We start from the raw sequence: 27,017 nt of genomic DNA, 5'->3' as shown, positions 1-27,017 counted from the left end.
ATTTCTAGCGACAAACTGGCTAAATTGGCAACACTGGTTCCAGGTCCGTCTCGCACCAGAGTACTGGAGGCTGGCGGGCGCGAGTCTCTCTCGCGGCCCCACGGCTGGCTCGCGAGCCCTCACCCCAGCCACTCACCATCATGCTGTGCGGTGAATCCGCTGCCAGGGCACGCGCGGGGAACGCCTTCTCGCTCGCCGCCGCTGCTGCTGTATTCTGCACTGTTCCCTTAGCTGCAGTGTCACATTGAAACGTAAAATCTGGAAAAATAAGTTGCTGTCGATAGGGAAAGGAACCTCACACGCTCAATCCGGCCAGTTCACTTTCGGCGTCAACATTTTATGAGTCTTTCATATTGGTTGGTACTTTATAAGAACCTCTTCTGTGCACACTGGACATGCATCTCTTCCATCTCTGTAACCACCAGCGATTCGCTTCAATGTAGCACTGTTGTCACAGGAAACGTCTTTTGAAACTTAGTTGTCATAGTGTGTTTCGTTTTTGACATCCCCACAGCTCGTTCCGTCATTTTTATTAAACGTCGTAGACTCAGGTGACGAAAGTTACGAAATAACGACATGCTCATATACAGATGGCGACAGTATGGCAAACTGTGTAAATAACATCGGCAGTCACATCTACATTTGAATTAATGTAAGAGTAAGTTGCTCATTAGAATCTCACCAACAGTTGGAAGCACTTCCTCCATTCGTGGGACAAAGAAGAGAATTTTATTTATTTTACTTTTCGTGATAGTGTCACCTCTACGAATCCGCCTGATGTGTGACACGTTCCATGTGCAGCGTTGCCAAGTATGTGGTGTAACTCTTGCTACCAATCTGAGGTTGCAATTAAAGACGGCAAGCATTTGCGTACTGCAGATACGCAGGTACACTCGGCGTGTGATCGGAACTGAAGACATATTCTCACTGAATGACTTGTGTGCCAGTAATTTGAGTATGGTGGAGTATATGTTGGTGTAACATAGCACCACACATGCTAGCAGCATATAGTTTCCAGTAATGGGGTCATGCAGTGGACTGTTTCGAACAACAAACGTTAATGCAGCTGCATAATGTGGTAGACAACCAACAATATTGCGCCATTCGTGTCGTTAAAGAGTTTGATTGGTGACGTTTTGAAATGCTGGCGGTCGTGATAGATGTCGGCTGTGTTCTTGTAAGTTGCTTGCATATGTTGTACCCCGTGAGGAAGACAATGGTGGTGCTTAGTAATAGTGGAGCGTTTTTCAGTTATTACTCAGCTTTTGCAAAAACTGATCGTGAAGTATTTTACAGACTGAACCGTCAAAAGAAAGGTTTTCTCGCATTAGTTTACAGGTATCTCTCGTCGTTGCAGTTGTCACGGTGTTACCAGAGTTGTCATACACAGCACAAAATGGTAGGTACAAATAAATGATTAAAGGAATCATTTTTGTATTCTTTATTTGAAAGACCAAGACATATGATGTAACTGATTGTGCTTCCTCAATGCTGTATGTCAGCGTTGTCTCAGCATATGCACCAGCTCCCGCTTTCTGTTCTTCCTGGCGACGTCCAGGGGGGTCCTGCCACCCCCATCCCGGGCCCCCATGTCCGCCCCTGCCTGCAGGAGCTCAGCCGCCGTCTCTGCGTGGCCCCCCTCTGCCGCCCTGTGCAGCGGCGTCTGCCCCCACCGATCCCTGGCGTTGGGGTCAGCAGAGGTGCCAACCAGCAGCCGCACCACACCAGCGTGGCCCCACTGTGCAGCCAAGTGCAGGGGCGTCCTCCGCCCCAGGCTGGTCCTGGCGTCGACCTCTGCGCCGGCGCCGACGAGGCAGCTGGCCGCTGCCACGTGACCCCCGCGTGCTGCCAGGTGCAGGGCGGTCCGGCTGCCCCCCCACCACACCTCCTCCTCCCTCGCCACTACGTCCGCCCCCGCCGCCAGCAACTCTCGCAGCTGCTCCGCCGACCCCTGCCTGGCCGCCTCTATCAGCCTCCTCCCTCTCTCCTGTTGAGAGAGGCTCCTGCACAAAACATTGACACTCTCTCACTCTACTACACAGACACACACACATACACACACACCAAATGAAAGAAACCGTCACAGACGCCAAACTGCGACCAGTCCTGAATACACTTCTGCCCAGCCACGAGTTACAAATCTAGAAATCTTCCCTCTGTGATACAGATCAACCAGTGTATCGCGGACACCTACATACCAGTATCTGATAATTGAAATCTGCAGCCACTTCCTGTTAAAAATTGGTGCACTGCTTCTCATTACCAGCTGTTTTAACTTTTTCTCCTAATTCATTCCAAAGAGTCACCTCCTATGACCTCAGCATCCTGTCGTAACCGATCGTTGATCTTCAGAGAAACCCACCTCTAATGCTAGACTGCCTTTGCAGCAATCCCTACCGACACTCGGGAAGAAAACACAGGCAACTAATGACATTTCTAAGTACAGAAATAACACTTCCTCGTCTGTTAACAAAACGTAGGTAGCAACACGGACAATATTAGTGAAAGCAAGAGCGGTGAATATTGGATCCATTACTGGCTTTATGTATCAGTGTTGTCTTCTTCAAAATATTTTCCAATACATGTGAATACATTTATTCCAGTGTTTGCTCCGCTTCCTCAAACCATTCTTGAACTTTTGTTGTGATACCCTGTAGTTCTCTCAGTGAAGCATTTTAAATCTCGTCTCTCTATGAAAGAGAGAGCCCTTTACTGTTGGTGTTAATTTTTAGGAACAAAATTTCACATCAGGTGATTGTGCAGCCAAGGGCGTCACCACAGTATGGTTTTTAGCCAAACACTCACGAACACGCAACGAATTCTAAGCAGATGCGTTATTCACCACAGTATGGTTTTTAGCCAAACACTCATGAACACGCAACGAATTCTAAGCAGATGCGTTATTGCAGTGCAGAAATCATCAACTGTTCCGCCACAAATCTAGATGCTTTTTTTTCTGATTGCGTCATGCCGCTGGCGTTGAGCTTGTAGGTTTTACTACTTGCTGACCGTTTCACCTTGTGACAGGAATTTGTGCTGCACCGAACTGTTAACGTGGAAGAAACATTTACACCAATCGTAAACACTTCCCGTACTGATAGTAGATTCGACAAAAGCAAAATCTGATGTCTCCAAAAGGTTGATGAATTTGACTCTGTTCGCATAGCCAAATGTAGTACAAACGCGATAAACCACTTTTACATTAAATAAATAATCGCCGATTCTACTAACACACCAATAACCTTTCCAAGATGTGACAACAGACTAAATATCCCATTTCCCTGGTGTACAGAAACTTTTCACGCAAGTTTACCATCACAATGACAAAAAAGTCGTGCAAATCTCAGTTATAAAAAACGCAAAATGGCGAGTTGCCCGTTACTTTTGAGCACTACTCATGTCACAAGAGTTGTCGCGTTTAAGCGGACCGCATCAAAGGAAAGGCTTAAATTCTCCAGTACAGCTGCACTATGTTTTGTTGAAAAATCGTAATGGACCGAATGTATCCGCCAATTCTGGATGAAGTTGTAGACGAACACGCATTCAGACAAACAGGAATTCGGTTCTATATTTCTAACAGATACGGGAACGCTGACATTAGATTCCTGTTCCCATGTTAATGTAATTTACTCCACAATGTCGTGTTTTTCTAGACAGGCCAGTCGTCTGCTGTGCTGCAGCAGTGTCGGCTCGCTGAGCTGGGAGTGAGCGCCGCCAGGCTGTGTGGCCAGACTGGGTCGCCGGGACAGCACTGTGGAGCGGAGAGGGCGCACGACTTGACGGACACACTGTACCGCGTCCAGGGCAGAGGCCGGCCAGGCAGGCTGCGCCGTCTGCAGGCGACCCTCACAAGCGCCGCCCCCTACCGCCTGTCGGTACGTCAGCGACTGTCGACCACCAGACTGCGAACGTGGCACACAATTACGTCCGTCTGATCCACAGCCCACGACACACGACACCGGAAATCTGCACCGGCTTCCTCAGGTACGATACTACCGGCCTCTGATTGCACATGTGTGGTGTGCCACCATAGGGAATTACGCCTACATTGTGGGACCTTACTTCGTCCACGGAGTGGAGCTTAAATGGAAGTACGTACGCACATGTCGTTACGGACATCCTGCCTGTTCTCCCAGAGCAAGCACCACTGGATAACAGGCGGTGTGTGTGGTTGGAAGACGACTGCTGCCCAGACGCTTCCCCTGCTGTAGAGAAACCACCGAATGAAAAGTTTGCCGACCACCGGACAGGGCGGAATGCCGCAGCACGACGGCCAGGAGGCTACCCTGACTCCACTCCTGCAGATTTCTTCCTCTGGGCAGCACTGAGAGACGCGGTCTGTCGTGAACTCCGACGATGTCAGATGATGTGCGCCGTCGAACCGCCATACCATGCAACTGCATATCATCCAACGAACCTTCTTCTGTTCATCTATCTCTCAAACAGCAATTCCAAATGTGTCCCTGCAGTCGATGCTATACAATTCGAGCACATACTTAAGTGTAAAACTACATATCCTTAACAAAATTACTTACTTTGCAGATCACAAGTCATCAGTTACTTTGAACAAAATGTTTAATCTATTTGAAGTGTATTCTGTCTACGTACAATTGCGAGTAGTTTGTAATTTCAACCTGAGACCAGGTGTTTCACCATCAGGAAGCAACCGCGTGCCTTCAAGCAAAGACCAGGTTGAATGTTACACTGAGCCAGCGGAAGCCGTGCGACAGCAGAGTCTGCACAGGCAGGCGGCTGCGGTGTGGCGCACGCGAGGTGCAGGAAGGGCCGTGTGTCGGCCCAGCTGCCCCCTGTACTCGGCTGACTCGTCTGTAAGGGTTGCTGCCGTCTTCTCTAATGGCCGCACGGCCAGAATTTACAGACTTCGGCTGCGGAACAGCAGTCGGCCCTACACCAGGATTGTCGATATTTTTGAAAATATGGAGTGTCCAATACATCGATATCAATTAAAATTTCGATACTGACTCTCGATATCTTGAAAAAGTGCGTCGGCAGACAAAATATCGCGACACTCCTGCCTATCAAATATCGGCTGCACATTGTAAATATACTACTGGTTTTAGAGTTGTAGAAGTATAGACTTATTATTACATGTTCTGTACATCAACAAGCTAACAGGGTGTGAAACTTCCTGGCAGATTAAAACCGTGTGCCCGACCGAGACTTGAACTCGGGACCTTTGCACCTGGTAGAGCACTTGCCCGCGAAAGGCAAAGGTCCCCGAGTTCGAGTCTCGGTCGGGCACATGGTTGTAATCTGCCAGGAAGTTTCATATCAGCGCACACTCTGCTGCAGAGTGAAAATCTCATTCTGGTAACAGGGTGTGTACATCAACAAGGAAAAACACTTCCCGAAATTTTCCCGGATTCCCCACTTCAAAATACACTTTCTTCCAGATCAAAATACACTTTTTCCATGTTATGCGACACTATACTCTTCCTCCCCACTGTAAGACTCATCACTTCTTTGATTGTTATACAGACGTAGAATTCCCTGGCACTTTAGAAAACTAAATTCAGCGGAGAAAAGAAAAACGTTTTGCAAGTTTTGATGTTGTCCATATGTTCCTATTATGAAGGTAAAAATTCGGATTCCCCCAAACACCGAACGTTACTTTCCGATGCATTGAAATCGAGATTGCGAAGAGCTTTTGTAAGCCAGCCATAGCTCATGTCACGTGATCTCGCCAGGTGATCACAGCACACGACACGCGATGTAGTCAGCCAATAGTAACATCACTCGTAAGTACCGCTAACACAAAAATAATAAAAGCTCATGGTTTAAATTAATATACACATCGTTCACATACAATATTGGTCTCAAAGATTAATAAGCTGCAAGAGAAGCTAAGCCTGCACATATAATATTGATGATCTGTGCGCGTGTTACACTTTAAGGCACATCACACTAAAGTGATGATAAAACTTTTAATAACGACCTAAATGTCTCATCTTCTGGGCTCGAAATTCCTCTAAATAGCCCGTCACTGAAGAGTTGATTTTTAAATGAGAGTCAAACGCTCTGTGATTTAATAAATTCATCGTACATTCTCGTATATAGTTCATCTTGCGTAAAAGAAAACTTACGCAGTACGTTTTTGAAACCACCATTCGCAGTATTTTCCCGTGACGTGTTAGAAATATGAGGTTCGTTTCAGCAGTTGACAGAGAGTGCCAGGTGGAAGGAGTCACCGCGCTTGCGCAGCTACGATGACGCAGGAGGCCCTCATGTTCGTACGTGTGAAACACTAAAGGATCTTACATTATGTCACGAAAGAAACAAGACATCAGACGGTTACTTCAAGAGCATCCGGATTTCGTGCATCACACTAAAATGCACAATTAGGCTTAAAGTGCACATTCCTAAGTCGAGATTCCGATGTAAATTTTCTTGCAGCACCAGTACTGCATTACATCATGTTTGGTTCTTTATTATGGTATAATGCCATAAGTGCACCTGAAACGCAGCTAACAGTTGAAACTAGGCAATAGTGTGAAATTAAACACTTTGTTTCAAATAAACTGACTGCCTCAGTGGGAAAGATTAATAAAAGCCACTTCTCTTTAGCGAAAAATAACTTCATTCTTCTGTAAGGCGATTAACGGCTGACTGTCAAAGGTGGAAATAAAATCTGAACTGACAACATATTTTAGCCTTCCTTAATTATGCGAACGTATTTTAATTCATTTGACAGCCCCTGGTCACAAAAATCCGTTTTGCTTTAATTTAACGTGAGAGCAATAAACGAAGAGGAAACAGTAAAATCGCTGAACGTATACACAGGCCACGTGAAGGCGACCCACCCGCCCACCACAGCTCGGGCTGCCCTGTGCACCAGCCCCGGATCCACCGCATTTCCCAAGGGCGGCGACGTCAGATGGCGGCTCCCAGCCACACTTCTGTAACCACAACAGGCAGGAGGGACTGCTCACACGCCACTCAACTGCGCATGCGCGAGAGGCAGCCCGCAACTCCTCAAACGAATCCAATCCAAACTGTTGTCACGTCACACTCATCGGAAGCAATTTGTTGTTATCGATCACTGCATAGTTTTCCTACAGCCTTCGACATACTTTGCTGTTACCAGACGATTGTATGAGCACTGTGTTTTGTTGTATGTGGCGCATTTCCTTCGCAACTGAAGTTTTATTTTCGTTTCTTTTCTGTCGTTCATGTTTTGTTGCTGCAGTATTATTCTGCAGTGGTAGGGTACAGTAATATCCTTTGTTATAGTATTGGTTCTCACCAATCGAAGTCACAAAAATTTAACTCAAAACTAAAACAGTGAAAAGTTGCCGCAACTCTAAACAATTCCTGGGTTTTTCTCGGATCTCCGTGTGGTCCCGGGTCGTATACACCCTGAGCTAGCAGCCTGCCTATCCCCTTTACAGCAAAAATTTAAAGTAAAATGTTGGACATTAACGCATACCGATGAACACACTGCTAAAAACGGTACCTGCACGCAGGTGGCACAATGAAAGGTGCCTGATGGGTCCATCGTCGTGTTTCGTCACACAGCGGGTTTGTCCGGAACACTTCATGCCCGATTCCCCGCTTTTCCATTTCTATAAAGGCCAGGGACCTACCATCTGCAGCGTCGAAATTCTGCGGCGAAGTTAAAGCCCGCTTTCTTTTTCCGTTGGCAGCACTGCCCGCCGATTACGTCTGCATTTCCCCTCACACCATTGCGCCCACAGCTTGTCATTTAGATTTTTGTTCTTCATTTTCAGCAATTGTTCTACAAGAATTTCGATGTGCAAAAATAGTAGACGCGTTGAAAATTATTTTATAAGGAAATTGGTGTTTTGTTTCTTCACATCGTAAATCTTGTCATTCCATTTTTTTTTTTTTTTTTATTTTTTTTTTTAACATATTGACATACCGACAGAAAATGATGGCCGATATACATCAATATTTTTTGGAGAAGATATTGATGTGTCCACATTTCATCACCATCCTTAAGCTGGAGGCACGGGACATTCCATTTTGCAAATCGTTATGGATTCCAATATTGTGACATCCACAGTGATGTGAGTATGACAAAAATACCAAATTTCAGGTATTCTCTGACAGCACAGAGAACGCAGTGGCCGACTGCCTTCACTTTACGGCCGAGTGCAGAGGCGTTTGCGATGAGTCGTCAGTGCTAACAGACAAGCAACACTGTGAAATAACCGCAGAAATCTACGACGAACGTTTGTGTTCGGGCTGTGTCACGAAATTTGGCACTAATGCGTTCGGCAGCAGATTTCTGATGCGAGTGCTTTTGCGAACAGTGCGGCATGGCCTGTATCATCTCAGTGGGGTCCGTGGCCGTATCAGGTGGAGAGTAGGCAGCTGGAGAACTGTGGGCTGGTCAGCTGAGTCCAGAGTTCAGGTGGTGAGGGCTGGAGGTGGGGTTCGGCTGCGACGCGGACCCCGCGAAGCCCCGGAGACGAGATGTCGATGAGGCACTTATCAAGCCGGTGGTGGCTCGACAGTGGCGAGGGCTGCGTTTGTACGGAATGGACTGGGTCCTGTGGGCGAGCTGAACCCAACACTGACTGGGAATCAGTTGAGGTTGGCCACTCTGAGGGCACCTGGAGCGACCCGAGGACCTCGAATTCCCGAACGACGATGGAATGTTTGTCGATGGCAATGCGCCCTGTCACCAGGCAACAAGTATTTGCAATTGGTTTGAGTAACGATCTGGACAACTCGAGCGAGTGATTTAGCCGCCCAACTCACCCGATACATAATTGAGAGATCCGTTAGTGCATAAAATCCTGCACCGGCTGCACTTTCGCAGTTATGGGGCGCTGCAGGGGCAGCACGGATGAGTATGTGTGCAGGCGACCTATGACGACTTGCTGGGCCCGCGCCATCTGCAGCTGCTACGCTATGTCGAGCAAAGGAATGCCCGCCACGTTACCAGGAGGTATCCCACGACGTTTGTAACGATATTGCCGCGCCTGTGCTTTTAAGACGAATGACGCAACGTTCCTTCTGACACGCATGCATGTCCAAGGAAGAAGGCACTGTAGTGGCTGCAGCTGTTGTGAAGAGCTTGAAATGTACTCACAGACGCGAATACGGACAGCCGTCAGCTGTGTGAGGGACGGAAGGCAACGAAGATTTGTGCCGGACAAGGACTCGGCCCCGGATTCCTCTCTTTGCGCGAGCGCTCGCCTTAACCACTTCGGCTATCCATGCACGACTCACGGCCAGGCCTGAACTCCCAAATGTCATTGTTACTCCATCACAGTCTGTACTCATGTACACACATGTGATGTGCGTACTGGAAGACCTTCGGTACACACACCGTCAGATTATTTGTCGCTCTAACGAAGTAGGCGATTGGCAGCAATATGTCTCATGGTCTTACCGTGGTGTGTTTATCTTCTGCCTTTAGGTCAGACAATAGAAATGCCACTTGCATGCTTAGAGTAGCAGATTGACGGTGACCGACTTTAAACAGAACTTGATTAATTTTCACACACATTTATTAAAATAATAAAAATCATAGACATTACGTAACTTGATTCTGGATGCTGTTTACAATTGACAGTCTGAAGTTCCTTTGGTCTTGGTACGTTAATCTTATTTTCACATATCTCTGATACTTGACAAAGTGTCTATTCATTTATCTTCACGGCTGTGTACAGGAATATGATAATCTTATTAGGCGCAGACTGAAACTTGACTTTAGATTAATGCAGGCTGACTGATCGGAGGTCTGTATACTCGTCATAATACCTCGCGCGTTCAGGTATCACTGCACGAGTGTGATCCGCGAGGAGAAAAAGGATCGACGTTAGCAGCAATCTCATTGGCTGCGCTACACATTAATACGTGGATCGGCGGAAGCAGAATTTGGTCTGTCTCTAAGGCAGTACCATCTCATAGTGCGGAGACGGACGAGCGCTGTGCCTGCGCAGTTGTGCTTAGCGAGGCGTGCTCTACTGGGAAAGTTGTGCACGCGCTGACTACGTGGAACTATGTACACAACAACACATCAATCACTGTGCAGGGGAGGATACTCTGATTGAAAGTCATTGCCAGGTGCTGGAGGATGAAGATGATAATTCCTTAACTGTGTTGTTGACTATCTTCTTAACAGCTGTTGTTGTCACTGTGCCTCTTCCTTCGGACATGTGCTTGTGTGCAAAGGACCTCTACATCATCATTCTTAAGAGGTAGGGATACTGCAGCCACAAGAACGACAGAAATCTGCTCTCGGCATATATGCTGTCCAGGGAGCAGTCCGATCCGTGAAGGTGTCGGCGTCGGTTGCACCATCAGTTTCTGTGACTGGGAGAGGACACTAACTCCAGAGACTTACTGGAATGTGAACCAATAGCGGCCAGCAGCAGTGTACTATGCTGGTTAAAAACTGTGGTGTCAGTTAATGGGGAATAAAATGTTTGCAGTTTTTCACTGGATTTGCTGTCTTATTTCACTGATGCACCAAATATTCCTAACTGAAAACCTGAATACTTTGTCATAGAAACTTGCATACAGCATCAGTAGGGGCAGGCAGTACACAGCCTGATGTCGCCGCACTGAGAGCTGCAACCACCAGCCTACAAAAAGCAAGTGGCCGCTCACACCACGTTAAACTCTGGCCACATCCTCCCACTGGGATGATCCAGTTTCCGATGGAGCCCGTAATTACTCTCATTAATTTTAGCCTCACCGTTTACAGTAGTATAAAATCCAGTAGCAGTCGTCAGTAGCTTTCACTGTTAGTGTGTACGCTGGGCTTCACTCCTATGGGGTGAGGGTTGTTATTCTGGCGTTGCTATTTTCCCAGTTGCCCATGGTGATACTGTGTAGAGCGTGAGAGGCTGTTTCCTGTGTAAGAAGTTATCGCACATTTATGGAGCTATGCAGGTGGGCGTGGCATACAGTCAGGCTGTGTTTCCGTCGAAGACAGCTGAGAATCGTGATGTGCGTGACAAACGCGCCAACGTACGAAAGTGAACAGACGTTTCAATACACTGAACTAGGAGAAAAGACCCAAATCAATAAGTGAGTCTGATAGGGTTCTGGGCGGTGGAACACCAAGACTAACACAGTCAGTTTCAGGGGACAGATTAACGAAATTGGTTTGTAACAATAGGAAGCCCTGCGATCCATCATAGATAGATCCACACATTCCACATGTGTGCGGCTGACCACCACGGGTAATTGAGCAATGAAGCCCTTGAATCTCTGTATAGGGAGGAGTAATGTGTTTTCTAAAATCAGTTCATACATATCCTGTCCCATGAAAGGTACAATGTATGCTTCCCACCCACCTTTCCACTAGAAACTTAGGACACACCTCTCTGTATAGCATCTTGCTGCATTCTGCTCCGATCAGTTTCATGATGAATAGTCCCACTGTTGCTAGTCTGAGGCCTGAGCAAGTACTATTCTAGGACATTAAGCAAAGTCAATGCAGTCTCAATGAAGCCATCTTGTAAACCTTTCAATTCAGTGTCAGATATAAATTTTTGTTCTCATAAAGCGAACTGTCCATGTCGGCTACCATCGGTCGCTAATATGCAATAAGCAAACTGAGTATTAGAACGGTATTGAGGAGAAACTGCTCCACGGTGAAAGAAAAACCAGCACTGAAGAGACGTGCTGAATCCCATCAGCTGCAGGGCGCGGTTTAACACGCCTCCAACCTGCCACACCCGCAACAGAACTGACCTCATATCCCGCTTATTGTGAACAAGAACAAACGCTGAGCGTGACTTCACAACTGAATTCAACTTTCATTATGGCTGTTGTTTTCACTCTGACCTTTATACACCATTTCCAGCTCTGACCTTTATACACCATTTCCAGAGCTTCTCATATACAACTTTGTATTAAAGTTTTCAATGGTTGCTACAAATGAAAGTGTCAATAAATGCCAATTAAAGGAAATTCAAAGAACACTCAGACAGACTAAACAAGCCGTATTCACATTCCTGCAGTTAGTTGGCCGTCGTACTTCTAATTCTACTTTCTCTTCAACCCACCCCCTCCCTCCTGCGGACAAGGAACCACTTGCGTGCGACATCACAAAAGGCCAATGACATTTACGACATTTGGTTCCCCACAATACGGCCTGTTAATGGCAACAGTGGTTGACACTGGAAGTAACCAATGGTGAGCACAGCATTTGGCTGTGGACCATAGTTTAACTGATCAGTTGACAAGCAATTCACAACAGTGCTACACTGCTAGTGCTGTTGATACATGGCAGAGTAATGACAACGATAAACAAAGCGGACATTGCATTATCTCTACAACAGTTATCGAAGTTGAAATTTCGTCAGAAAGTAAACAGAGGAATTCCGTGGAGTGAGAAAGGAATGGCAGATGAAATATTGGTGTTTCTAGAGGGTGAGTCAGCAGAATGTACAGTCTCATGTGTTTGACAGTGCAGACAATGTACATGAGGAAAGCAATGATGGTGATACGTGCTTAACGAGTGGAGATGATACTGAAACAGTTGTCGAGCCACGTAATTCATCGTTCTTGTCAGACAGGGATCCACAAATCCCGCCTCCACTGAAATGAAGTGAAGGACTATCTCTGGCCAAGAAGCACAGCAATATGACGGTGTCGTCCGTCCTCGAGGGAGGACGAGACACACTCGTTACAAAAAGTGGTGTTTGTGCATTTCGAGGATGCCCGACACAGTTTACAGGGTTGCACGATAGTGACCTACTACGTTATGCACATCAAACTGCGTGTGACATAGGTTACAGTCATTTGTGGGGAAGCAGTGGATGGGCATAGCTCCGCAAAGTGCTACAGAAATGACAAAAAACAGGTAACGAAATTTCAAATATGGCGTGAAGTCGATAATGCATAGCAAACTGCAGGAGCCACTTGAACATTTGTAGATGAGATAAACTTGTCACATCGTTCAGTATGGAACTTTTTTTTAACTCTGGCCATTCGGGACCTCAAGAGAAAATGCACGTAACAGGGGCTAGAGGTACTGCAAAAGTTCTGTCAAGATGAACTAATATCAATGCCTTAATGCAGCCATATACAACTGCGCCGACTGTTAATCTGGATGGTAGAGTGGCTGCAAAGTTAGTTATTGTGCTGGCACAAGTTGGGGGTGCTTCTCCCCCTACGATTCTTTGTCGTGTGCGTGATCTTGCAAGGGCAGTATGGAGTAGTTACGCCAAACCGAGCAAGAACAGGGAAATGGGCGTAAGTGAACGTACGGTACGAGCACCACTTTTGATCGATAGCTGGTTAAAATAACTTTCTTCCACTACATTCCTGGTCTGCGTATAAAAACCATACTGTCTCAGAGCGAACTGTACCTCCTGAAAGGTGTCTGATGTTGCGATTTTTATCACTGGAAAATAATTGTTTGTTCCGTGCCTACAAAACGTACTATCGCACAAACTGCATGTACGCCTTGCAGGAGAGCCAGTTTCACGACGAACACCACGACACACAGTTTCGCATTCATTTGGCGTGCGCCATCACATTCCAGCAGTTGCCCTCACACCATTGCAAGTGTATGCGTCATCTAAAAGAGTGGATGGTTGGCCGATCGTTCTGAACGGTTTGTAGCTCCGAAGATCTTTGCTTCGATCTCGAGGGTGCGCACCTTTGCAACCACTGTGACTCACGGTTTTGCATTTGGTGCTCGCGGTTCAAGTTGATGATCTGTCCTGAACATTTCTGAAATGTGGACGTTTATTTTGTTAAGTGTGTTACGTGTGTCCCATAGGAGATGGGTCTCGATACCTTGCAGACACTCATTTTCTGTTGCCCTCCTCATCGAGATGGTGAGTCATTAGCAGCTGATAATTTTCCCCGTTAGAAACGTTAACACTTTCAAATGAACAAAAGACTGAATTTGTGATCTCGCACTCAAAGAGGTTCCCCGTGAGTACTTCCGAACAGTTCTACATTCATTGCCGTGACACGTAGGTTTCGTCGAATGACAGTGCACCGACAGGCTGGCTTTATACCCACTTCCTTCAGAACTAATTTCTAATATTCGCAAGGAACATCTAGAGCAGCAGTTACATTGAACACACCAATTAAATGTAGAAATAATTTTTCCTGATAGCTGTAAGCTCAGCTTTATCGAAAATTTAAGAAAAATTCAAATTAGATCTTTTTAGCGTGACACTCGGTTGATGCGGCAAGGTGCTGAGCATTACTGTGGGTGAGCAAGTCGCGCGCGTGCAGCGGCAGCACTCACCGCAGGCGAGAGACGGCCGCGTCGTCAGGAGGCGGCGGAGTGTGGCGGGCAGCCGCGCCGCTGGGAGGCTGAGTGGCAGCGCTGGGGCTGGGGCTGGCGGGCGAGCTGCAAACAAGAGGCGCTGCAAACAAGAGGTGCTGCAAGCAAGAGGCGCTGCAAACAAGAGGTGCTGTGTGGGCGGGCGTGTGCACAGTGCTGGGGGTGGGGGGCCGCTTACGCAACACACACTGCCTGTCACGCTGGTGGGTCTCCCGAGTTCGACGACTCACCGTTCCATCAGTTTACAGGTTGGTTCTCCCAAGTTCCTCCGTAACAGCAGCTGAGTGTACCAAACCGAAGACGAATCTAAGGGCTCAGCACAGCTGGACAGATGGGAGGGTTGTTGAACAGGACATTGCAAATAAACCACTAGCTCGTTTACCAGGGACTTGACTGTAACAGGCACAGGAAATAAGACACCAGATACTTAACTTTGCAGGGAAGGTACCTCAGAGAAGGCAGCAGTGCAGAAAGACTGCAAGACATGACACAATGGAGCTAGGCCAGTGGAAAATTTTACAGTCATTGAAAATATCATAACATCTAAATGCTGTCCACTAAATACGGTCAATACACACGAGTTAACGACACACTCGACTCAGGTAGGCCCATCCTAAACACAATCCAACTACAAAGCCGAATTGGTGCACATAATGACAACATAAATATGTTACTGCCTGACATATGGTAAGAGGCTCCCACTGTATCAGAATTAAAAGTTTCAATTTATGATTGTATTCACTTTAAACAGAATCTAAGAAAATGGATTTCTGAGACGGCTCGAGGAATAATGATTGCACGGTGGAAGTAAAATTAGTAAACAACGGCCTCAAGTGCACGTTTATTTATTGAAGATACGAATGGTTTCTGCCTGTGGTGTTCGATAATTTTCACATAATGCTGTGTAGAGGTAAACACTAAAAATTCTCATTTGCACAGGGAAGTCAGCTAACATTAAGTAGAGTGTGCATTGAAACCATGTATCGTTAACCACGGGGCTGGCAGGGAGGACGCTCGCGTCAGCTGTGCGTCAGACAGCGTGGAACAGGGCACGTCACACCAGTGTCAGCCACCGGGAAGCGATTTATGATTTACGTGTCGTGTATCAAGATCTGAATGTCCATTATTACAAATGTACAAAAATTACACCATAAACACAAAAAAAGGGGGATTTCTATACCCTACGGATATCGTGTATGTTAAAAAGTTTATAAAACAATAACAAGCCGACGTGATGGTTTAAACAGTAATTTTTGTGCATTCAGTGTGAGCACCATGTGTTACACGAAAAGTACCAAACCACTGGCTCATTTCCTGCCACACACAAAGCAGCTGGTGTCTCGTTACAGAATTCGCAGCTTCAACAGTGCGGTGTCGCAGACTTTGAAGAGTGTCAGGCACAGGAGGGGTACGAGCGCCACGTTTCACGTAACCGAACAGACTCAAGGGTCAAAGTTTGAGGCCTGCGGTGCTGGGTTGGAAGGGGCGAATGAACTTCATCGCCGGTGGCCCCCTGAGTCTCCAGGCCACTGTGCTATTACGAATATGTGAGATAAGTTAGTTGCTACGGGCAAGGCATCTTCGCATTCCGAACGATCGCCTAAAAATGGGGTTTTGGGTTACGGTACCACCTATCACGTTCGCTTACTATTTGTTTTACAAAACTGTTTTTCAGATACACGATATGCGTAGGGTGTAGGAAGCCCTGTTTTGGGTTAAACTTTTGTTCATTTTTAAAAACAGATTTTCAGGTGTGTAAACGTGAATCGCTTGCCACTGACTAAACACTGGCGTGACGCGCCCTCTTGCACGCTGTCTGACGCGCGGCTGTAGCTCCTCAGCTGAGGCGAGCACAGCTGTTGCCAGCGACCTCCCTGCCACCCCCTTGGTTAACGATACGTGGTTTGAACGCACACACTGCTCAATGTTCGCCGACTTCCCTGTGCAAATGAGAATTTTTAGTACTTACCTCTACACAGCATTATGTGGAAATGGCCTACTTCTAGAGGGGGAAAATGGTCATATCTTTAATATACGAGTGAGTGATCGATCGACACTGTTTTTTACAAATTTTCTGAACTGAAATATCGCTGATTTCCAAAAATGTTACCTAAAATAATCAAGGAACTAGTTGTAACATCAGCTGGCTGTGACTTTTGGCTTTGAGGAGTTTAGGAAGCTAATTGCTGAACGGCAATCAGAACTATATTTACATGTACTGAATATCAGAGTAACAAGATTTGTTAAGACAACTTGTGCTGCTGTTTCAAACTTTAATTATTATATTAAATTACACATAGTACAAGAAACTATTTTTTTATTTGATGTGCCATATAAAATTACGCCACATTCCTCCTCCCCCCCCCCCCCCCCTGGGGTGGCGGGCTAATTTTAGCACCATCAGATATCCCCCTCAAAAATAATCAACTTTGCATTTTACACATTATTTCATGTGAAGCTTATGTTTAGAGTTATGCTGCTTTGTCAACTTAAAATTTACACCACCCTGTATATGCAGGCAAAGTATTAATATAGTTTTAACTGACGTAATGAAAACATGCCAAGGGTTTTAGGGCCATTGCATAGGTTCTGAAATCACCAAATGTCACTTTTAGCCAGCATTTTTCCAAGAATAAAACCTTATGAGGTGCTACCTTTGTATAACAGGCACTTCACGTGTATACAGATACAGCAAAGTGGTACTACAGAGGCAAAAATGGCCTCGGGAGGGTTTTCACGTGTTGAAAAGAACGTAAAATGACAAAAACTTTTACCTGAAAAACTGCAGATTCTGTAAATTATTTCTAACAACATTTTTGTGTGTCAAAGTATACAAGTGAACTGTCAAAATGTTGTTGACTTGCAGAATTCTACTGATAACGGGTGTCCCACCTACAACTTTTCACCGTCAAAATCTCTGGAACCACCAACAGATACTGACTCACAGCTTTCATGGGTACGAATGTACGGCAGGGGCTCACGGAAGCCAGTACTGCGAGACATTCTGAACCGTGTGCAAATACTGGTTTCAGCACGAAGTTTTTTCAAGATGGACACACCATATTATTCCATACACAGTAACATGAGAAATCATAACACTCGTAGTAATGGGACTGATTGCATCGCACTATGTCAGTTACATCCTGAGAAATTAGTACACGAATTTGGCACGTGAAATGGGTGGAACACGACATTGTTGTCCTTTTTACGATACAGGACTGTCCTGCACGCTGCTCGAAATTGCAATGTGATTGACGTACTATGATACAACAAATGCTGTATTTATGTACTACTGTGTACACTGCTAGTACCCGGCCTGGGAAACATCCAGATGTCCAGTCACCCCCAATGTAAACAGGGACACGGTTTATTCGTATGTGCTTCATTGAGCTTTTGACAGTACTACAGTGCACATAACGGCGTCGAAATGCCGATGACCACCGGCCAGAGTAAACAAAATTAATGGCTGTCAAAGGGCCGCACAGAGAGATGCATGGGGCCGCACAGAGAGATGCATGCTGTTTGTACGTAGTTGTACATCAATCACACAACAGTACATGCCATGTGCAGGATGTGTCACTGAACATCTTTAATGACTGCAACCCAAGTGAACCATTGCAGATGGCACAAGCCTTACATAAACATGAAGTAGTACCAAAAAAACAAACTTTTGGCTTCTTAGTAATACCATAAATGTACAACAAGTGTGGAGTCAGTCACATGTCTCACAGCAACACAGCTAATACATAAATTACTTTCCGAGTCCCAAAATGTACTAGAATAAATAAAATATCTGCAAAACGCCACATTGTAGAATGTACTTGCAGTGAGGCATTCGCAATTCCTGAAATCAGAGTGTATAAACAGACAAGGAAAAGATACCCGAATTTTTCCCCGATATCCCGCTTAAAAAATGCACTCTTACCCGGGCGAAAATACACTTTTTCCGTGCTAAGTGACAGTTTTCCATAGATTTTCCCTCCCAAGTGTAAAACTTATCAATGCTTTGAACGGTTAAAGTTTTGTACACTGGCGCAGAAGTTCGCGAAACAAAAGGGAACAAGGAAGAGAAGTTTTGGAAAGACCTTTGATATCGGCAACATATACGCTGCATATTTTCATATTACGAAAGTGTAAATTCGAATTGCACTGAACACACACAGCACCTCAGTTTCTGGAGCTTCGGAATCGAGATTGCGATGCCCTTTTGTCAGCCAATCTTATCTCGTGTCACGTGATCTCGCCAGCCGATGGCAGCAGATATTCAGAGCATAGGACACGTGATGTGGTAAGCCAATAGCAACATTACTTACATAGCGCACGGACACAAAGAGGAAAAGTTAATGGTTTACATTAATATGCATAGCGTCGCAACAAAAAAAAAAGCTAACCTTACACAGATAATATTGGTCCCTGAGATTAATAACATACAAGGGAAGCTAAGCTTCACATCCAATATTGATCTTTTTTGCGTGTGTTACACGTAAGGTACTTCACACAAATGTGCCAGTAAATTTAAAATATTGACGTGAATGTCTCGTTTTCTGGGCTAGAAATTATTCTATGTGGCTGGTCCTGAAAGTGTTCACTTTTAAACGAGTCAAACACTCTGTTATTTAAGAAATTCAACCCACTTTCTCACACGTAACAATTCATCTTGCGTAGAAGCAAATTTACTTTGAAAGTAACACTTTTCAAACCACCATTCGCAGTACTACCCCGAGACTGTCAGAAATATCTTCGGATTAGCAGTAGCCAGAGCGCCACAAAACAGGCATTACTGTGCATGCACAGCTGCAGTGATGTAGGGAGGCCGCATGTTTGTGTGTATAAAGCATAAAGAGAGCTTAGATTACGGCATAAAAGAAACAGGACACGAGAGGATACTCCGTGAGCATAGGAATTTCGTAAACTATGCTAAAATGCATAATTCGGCCTGAAGTGCACATTGGTTTGTGCAGATTTACAATGAAGTATGTCCCACCTGACATTAAGATTTTCAGTACGGTTTTTGGGGCGTAAATTTTCCTGGAGTATCAGTACTGTACTGTATTATCTCATGTCTCGTTCTTCATTATCACATAATCCCACACATGGCATCAGATGGAAACATGAATTTTACATTCAACGAACAACTGTGGAATGAAACACTTCGTTTCAAATAAATTGACTGTCTCCGTGGGAAAGATTAATGAAGCCAAATATCTTTAGCAAACTGACGACAATAAATTCATTGTTCTGCAAAGTAAACTATTTCATCGTCTTCAAATTATAATAAAGTAATACCTGTACACACACACACACACACACACACACACACACACACACACACACACACACACACACACACACACACACACGAGTTTCCAGAATGAGATTTTCACTCTGCAGCAGAGTGTGCGCTGATATCAAACTTCTTGGTACATTAAAACTGCGTGCCGGACCGACACTCAAACTCGGGCCCTCTGCAAAGGTCCCGATTTCGAGTCTCAGTCCAGCACACAGTTTTAATCTGCCAGGAAGTGTCACACACAGTGGATCAACGGTGATCACCTCGTGCTCACCTGAATTCCGGTGGTGTCTCCGCCAGCATCCTGCTGAGTTCGACGACGTCTTCTGGCTGGGTGCGCACTGCGTCAGCCCAGCCCTGCGTCGCCATCACTCGGTGTGTGTGGCCGTTTATGTAGGAGACGGCCGTCTCCCGGAGGCCGGGGCAGCAGTGTCGCACCGCGAGAACAGCTGTGGCCGCCGCGTTGTCCACCGTCAGCCCAGCGGCCAGCTGCTGCTCACACTGCGCCTTCAGGCTCGCCACGCCGTACTTGTCGGCGGCGGCGAGCAGACGCGGGGCCAGGCTCGCCAGCTGCGGGGCACGGAGGGTGTACAGGTACGTCAGCAGCTCCCTCAGCACCGGCCCCTCCACGTCTGCGATGTCGACGAGGCCGCCGCGTGACTCCGCCGTGTCGTGGCGGAACATTGCTGCGAACACGGGGCTCCCGGCCACGAGGACTGCCCTGTGCACCACCAGCCGCGTCTCCCCCACCGCCAGAGTCACGGTGGCGCCCTCTCCGTCATCCAGCAGGGCACCCAGGTACACCGGTGTGCTGTGCTGAGCTTCGTTGCCGGCCGCCATCGTAGTCGATTCTGAAACACGGCGTTACGGGGCAGCTCTTTATCATTACGCGACACTGTCGACGAGTGTACTTGCGTCGGTCAACAGCTCGCGAAACCTGTCCGTGCGTGTCAATTACGACACCGAGATACATGCCACTGGTGAACAGCTAATTTTTACGGATGAATCCAGGTTCTGTTTACAGCATCGTGATGGTCGCATCCGTGTTTGGCGACATCGCGGTGAACGCACATTGAGAGCGTGTATTCGTCATCGCCATACTGGCGTATCACCCGGCATGACAGTTTGGGGTGCCATTGGTTACACGTCTCTGCCACCTCTTGTTCGCTTTGACGGCACTTTGGACAGTGGACGTTACATTTCAGATGTGTTACGACCCGTGCCCCTACCCTTCATTCGATCCCTGTGAAATCCCACATTTCAGCAGGATAATGCACGACCACATGTTGCAGGTCCTGTACGGGCCTTTCTGGATACAGAAAATGTTCGACTGCTGCCCTGGCCAGCACATTCTCCAGATCTCTCACCAACTGAAAATGTCTGGTCGATGGTGGCCAACCAACTGGCTCGTCACAATACACCGGTCACTACTCTTGATGAACTGTGGTATCGTGTTGAAGCTGCATGGGCAGCTGTACCTGTACACGCCATCCAAGCTCTGTTTGACTCAATGCTCAGGCGTATGAAGGCCGCTACTACGGCCAGAGGAGGTTGTTCTGGGTACTGATCTCTCAGGATCTATGCACCCAAATTGCGTGAAAATATACTCACATGTCAGTTCTAGCATAATATATTTGTCCAATGAATATCCATTTTTATCATCTGCATTTCTTCTTGGTGTAGCACTTTTAATGGCCAGTAGTCTATTTGGTACTTTGTCCCAAGGTGTTTGACACAAAGATTCGATCAGGGATGTAAAATCTTTCGGTAAAAGAAATCGACTTATTACAGCATATACAGCCTGCCTGTGAAGACAATTTTAGCGATGCTGGAAAGAGTAATTGGCAATCTGGTGATATTATAGGTAATTATAAATACTAAACGTTGCAAATAAAATGTCTTAAGGCAAAACGAAATAATTAACAAGTAGTTTGTTAACGTGGCCATCACCTGCAGCAAGCACAGAAATATTCATTTTGTAAATAACAAATGCCATTTTCTTTGTGTGATTTATTTTATTTGTCTAAGACGCTTTTCGCCTTTTACTTTAAGGCACTCCCAGTGTACTCAGAATTGTAGGTTATGAAACAGATCATCATCTTTTTTTGCCTGAACCAGTGGCCACTTAATTATTCGAATGTTACTATAAAATCGCAAGACCTAAGCACATTTTCACGTTAGAAACTTTTTACTTCACAATTTTAATGTTCTTTGCGCTAATTGGTGTACAGCACAATTATTCTTGTGCCAACAGCTACGCATATTTTGGTAAAAAGTGATCTGATCTAGAGTCGTAACTGTTGTGTGTTCAATTTGTCTCTTCTAATTTGGTTTGTATATCTACACGTTGCCAAAGAAACTAAGTCTAGCTGCGGCATTAAATTCATAAAACAGCGGCGCGGCGTATGTTGTCGCAGCCAACTGGCGCGCAGCGGCGCACTCCGCCGAGCCATTTCTCGTGAGCTTCTCGAGAACTAGAGGCTCGAGATATTCTCGGTGCGCTCGAGTCGCCGCGCCCCGCCGTCCCATCACTGGCTGGCAGGAGGCGACGTGTGCCGGGCTTCGTGACGTCAGCCGCATACAAAGCACACGGCTGCTGCACCTCAGCTCACAACACCACCCAACTCGAGCTGTTCGTTTGTGTGTGTGGACCACTGAAACTCGACATGTAAGTACTGTGGACTCAACACCTGGACCTTAAGACTCATTTGGGTTACACACACGCGTTCGTCCTCTGCATGACCAACAGAAAATGCTTATAGTTTATCAGTTGACTAGTGTTTTTGACACGCAATGTATGTCTCGGTTTTGGTGTATAATTTATAGCAAATACCTAGATGTGAGGTAGCATGATTACATTCATGAAGTGGTAACCGTCATAAATGCATCGTATAATGTCTCAATTTTAGCCATGAGGCTTTATTCATCTGTTTACTCGCTTCTGATTGAAGCCATTTACAACGCAGATTGTAACTGGCATCTAAACTTCAGGTTACGTTAATACTCGCTTTAATACTCAAGTTGTGGATGAAAAATTTTTACCAGTAGTATTGCATATACGAGGGCTATCCACAAAGTACATTACGTTTTGGAATTAAAAATAAATAAAGTATTGGAATTTTTTTATTATATAGAGATGAAAGCCACACTTAAATACTACTTTTCTACATAGTTGCCATTTAAATTAAGGCACTTAGCGTAGCGATGGACGAGCTTGGAAATTCCTTCGTCGTAAAATTCGGCCGCCTGCACCTTCAACCACGTGGTTACCTCTTCTTTTGAGACAGAAAAGGTGTGATTTTTGTGGATTTCCTGGAAAGAGGCACTACAATAAACTCTCAAAGGTATTGCCAAACTCTTGCACAACCTCAGAAGAGCGATACAAAACAAGTGCAGGGAAAAGTTGGGCTCAAAGATCTTGCCGAGTGGTTGGCTATGCAGCGTTTTGATGACGACGCACAGCTTCGAGAAGAGGTGACCACCACGTGGTTGAAGGCGCAGGCGGCCGAATTTTACGACGAAGGAATTTCCAAGCTCGTCCATCGCTACGGTAAGTGCCTTAATTTAAATGGCAACTATGTAGAAAAGTAGTATTTCAGTGTGGCTTTCATATGTATATAATTAAAAAAATTCCAATACATTATTTATTTTTTATTCCAAAACGTAATGTACTTTGTCGATAGCCCTCGTTGTACTTTTCCTGTATCTTAAAATATTGCACTGCTTTCCACTGTGACTGTATAAATTTCCTTTTTTATAACGTCCTTGTTTTGTACAAATTTACTAACAGCTTCGGTGAATTGGTTACTACAGATTGTGGAAACCGGCCAGTTTCTCGCACCCCTTGTAAGGCAGACCTGGTAGGGAGTTGGTTACGTTGCAGTCCTTAGTGTTCCTACAGAGCCACGGCTCCATTGCCCACCAGCGCCGCCTGCCCCTCTGCCTTTCACTGCATAGAGGTGGCAGAAAATAACGCAACTGATAGAAGTAACCGGTTACTGAGAAGTAAAGGTTGCTGCGAAGTAACGGTCACTGCGAAGTAACGGTCACTGCGAAGTAACGGTTACTGCGAAGTAACGGTTACTGCGATAACTGTTCCTCTTGATTTTGGCAGTTATTTCAATAACTGTCTACTGTCAACAGTGCCTCGCGCCATCTGTTGACCGAAGATCGTACTGCGCTTTTGGAAGGCGTTCTATAGGCCATGGGAATAACTGTGAGACTGCACGCCATCTGTTGATAAGAACTGTGTACTATTTCGTGGGCCTTCGTTACTTTTAGCACAAACAAATAAAGTTAATGTCCGAGCGGCGGCTGATAGGAGCTGCAGTACAGGCATCAACAAGCACAGTCGATCCCTTGAGCCACCGCCTTATGTGTTAATTTAGTTTGCACGGGTAGTACAAGTAGAGTTACCATAAGTAATTCGAGCAACTATGGAAATAACTGTCAGAGATCGGTATTCTCCTCCGGCAGTTATCGGGCTACCACTACAGGTAACCTGGAAGTTGTTAACGGAAAATAACTGTGTGTCTGTGTTCCTGACACAGTGACTCCAGTCTTAGACCCCAGTGACATTTCAGAGACGATAGTTACTGGAGCTAACAAATATTTACGTTACGTACTTCTTCGGAAATAGCTGCTGGCCATCGCGAATGACAAATAACATGTCAGAAAGTATAACATAATACAGTGGAATATAATAATTATTATCCTCATCATTTGTCAGGAGATTGTCAAAATATGTGAATATATTACAGTAACTACTAATATTTACAGAATTGATACACCGTCAGAATAAAACACAGTTACGCACTTTTAATAAATTTATCATACACAGAATACCCGATCTTGCACATCTCTGTTGTAGGAGTCGGTAAATACTTGGGTTGTAGAACAGTCCATATTGGCTCTGAGCACTATGGGACTCAACATCTTAGGTCATAAGTCCCCTAGAACTTAGAACTACTTAAACCTAACTAACCTAAGGACATCACACACACCCATGCCCGAGGCAGGATTCGAACCTGCGACCGTAGCAGTCCCGCGGTTCCGGACTGCAGCGCCAGAACCGCTAGACCACCACGGCCGGCAACAGTCCATATTGCCTGGCTCACTTGTTTCACAATTTCTGAGACTGTCGACCGTCCTAACCGAAAAGAAAAAGCTACAGTCTGGTGACTGTCGCCTGTAGTCGAGTATGTTGAAAAGATTAAAATAAATTATGCCGATAGAACGAATAGATAAGTTAACGACCAAAGATATGTTCGTTTAAATTCAATGACAATGTTATGAATACAATGAAACAAAGCAATTTATTAAGTAGAAAGTTCTCTCTAGCGGAACATACGGAACCAGATGTTACTATCGTTTGCTGTATTCGTAAACACTGCAGATAAATTTATCACTCCACTCGTAACTACGTAGTGGGACAGCACTTTCTTCCGCCGAACATTTCGTATCATACAGCAAAACTGAAATGGAATAAATTTATGACTTCTGTTTGAAGCACAAAGAGGTCACAAATGATAAAACTTACCTCAAACAAATGGCTAGTCTGTGCCTTGTATCAATTGACTTTCTCCAGTTCATTGTGCACTTCTCGGTGCTACCTTTTTATCAGGCGATCGATTTCCTCGAAACATTCTCGCAACGTACGAAAATATTTGAAGAACCTATCTTCGTCAGACTCTAGATCAACACACAGACGATGCTATTCTCCTAAGCTTTCTCTCTCGCTATTAATGTCGAGCACTCAACGTCTCGTCTTCTCGGTGCCATTTCGTATCGCTAGTGCGAGCTACTCATTTCCTCGCACAGAGATAACGTGTCCCGCGTGAAGATTCCAAATCGTCTTAACGCCAAGACAATCGCGCTACGCATGCAAGCTCAATAATGCGGTTCGGCCCCTTCCACCCTGTAACAGCTGACTAACCTCCCTGGCCGCTGACAGATTGTGTGTGGCCAGGCCTTTAGGTCCACACACGCACTGCGTTGTGGTCACCACTGACGTCACACTGCGCTCAGACACTGTGACTACGGGAGACCTGCGTGGCTGACGTCATACATTATGTAACCGAAGCCACCGACTTTTGGCTACGTCAGTACTCGACTTGCGACGGTACGCATACGCACTCGCTACCGCTACGTCTGACGAAGAATGAGCAGAACGGCGTTACAATAACGTTTTAACAAGTCAGCGATTCAGCACAACCAATCCTGACGATGTCTAATGCCTCATGCCTGACATAATTAAGCAGCAATTTTTTGTTTTTTTTGTACGTATGAAACAATGGAAGTTTAAACATGAAATGTGTATGTTATTCTTCACCTCTTATGCTATTTTCTGCATTTTAGATCTGACGATGGTTGGTCAATGTTCTGAAATTATCAGTTAATGAAGGAGTTTTAACGACCTTGAACTACGGTTCCTAAAGAAACATTTTAACATAACATATCACCCTGCGTTCCGATTTGACAATGTCGTATAAGAACGACAAAAACGTAACTTGCGCTCAAGGACGTTATTTTGCACAGTGTTGGCATTACCTGTGACAACTCCAATTAGGTCTTAATTTCATTCGGCAACCTAAAATCTAAGTTTCGCAAAGCCTTTTTGTAATTAATTTACTTTCATTTTCGTAGCTGATTTATAACTGACCATTAATAGCAGCAGTTTGTCACAATAAACCAAACGTGTTTCTTCTAAGATAGATTTGCCTGGACGAGGCAGAAATTCACGCTTAACTTTTCAGCAGTCGAAAAATTATCAGCGTTACGAGATTACGAGTCACATTACATACAAGTTGGAGAGAATGCAAATGAAAAAGAAATGGAGGACAACGAAGAAACAATCCACACAGGTAACACTCCAAATACGCTACAAGCTCTGGTAGAGCGCATCCCGAAGAAGCATCCCGGAGTCTGTGAAAAGTGAGTTTGCCAACTTGGTCCACGAACCTCAGCGAGTAACTACAGCTGCGAGAGGAATGTGTGTGTGAACCATTCAAAAAAATTTCACTCTCGAAATTGTTAGGAAAATTGCGGTCCTACAACAGAAGAATCTGAATGAGAAAATGAATCTCCCGTTACCGATTCTGAAATAGACGCTTTGTTCTGAATTTTAATTAAAATGAGAGCTTACCTGGATATTTGCCACAGTCTTCGAAGAAGTGAACGGTATATTCGCAAGGTGGGCGTCACAATACAATTGACGGGATGTTGTGTCTTGCCATTTAACGCTTTCCCCAAAGGCAAACCTGGCGCACACGTTAGCACGTTCGGTAGTGCAGCTGAGTGATACACAACAGAAACGAAGGGAGAGCAGGCGCGCCTGCGGACGCCGTGCTGAGAGAGAGTTTGGAGGCACCGGTGGAGCCGGCAAGGAAAGGAATACAGGCTGCGACACCACAGCCCACCGTCTCTGTCACACGACTACAGGCTTCTCTCAGCTGGGACTTCCTAATGCAACAC

At 45.6% G+C, this 27,017-nt stretch overlaps 1 protein-coding gene across 7 annotated transcripts in view; it reads right to left on the bottom strand.

Moving 5' to 3' along the window:
• Positions 1-1,426: 1,426 nt before the first annotated feature.
• LOC126108422 (nuclear factor NF-kappa-B p100 subunit-like) overlaps positions 1,427-27,017 on the bottom strand; it is a 400,072-nt gene continuing 374,481 nt past the window's right edge. For all 7 annotated transcript variants that reach the window (XM_049913632.1, XM_049913634.1, XM_049913631.1 and 4 more), the window contains 3 exons: positions 19,819-20,395; positions 14,216-14,320; positions 1,427-2,003 (listed from right to left, as the gene is read on the bottom strand). In XM_049913632.1, coding sequence (XP_049769589.1) covers positions 1,499-2,003; positions 14,216-14,320; positions 19,819-20,384 — 1,176 coding nt within the window. In that variant the 5' untranslated portion in view covers positions 20,385-20,395 and the 3' untranslated portion in view covers positions 1,427-1,498. The remainder of the gene's footprint in view (positions 2,004-14,215; positions 14,321-19,818; positions 20,396-27,017) is intronic.

Source organism: Schistocerca cancellata, chromosome 11 (assembly GCF_023864275.1).
Source record: "Schistocerca cancellata isolate TAMUIC-IGC-003103 chromosome 11, iqSchCanc2.1, whole genome shotgun sequence".
NCBI classification, from domain to species: domain Eukaryota; kingdom Metazoa; phylum Arthropoda; class Insecta; order Orthoptera; family Acrididae; genus Schistocerca; species Schistocerca cancellata.
Note: the sequence above shows the minus strand (reverse complement) of the source record. Positions and strands in the feature narration are given on the sequence as shown.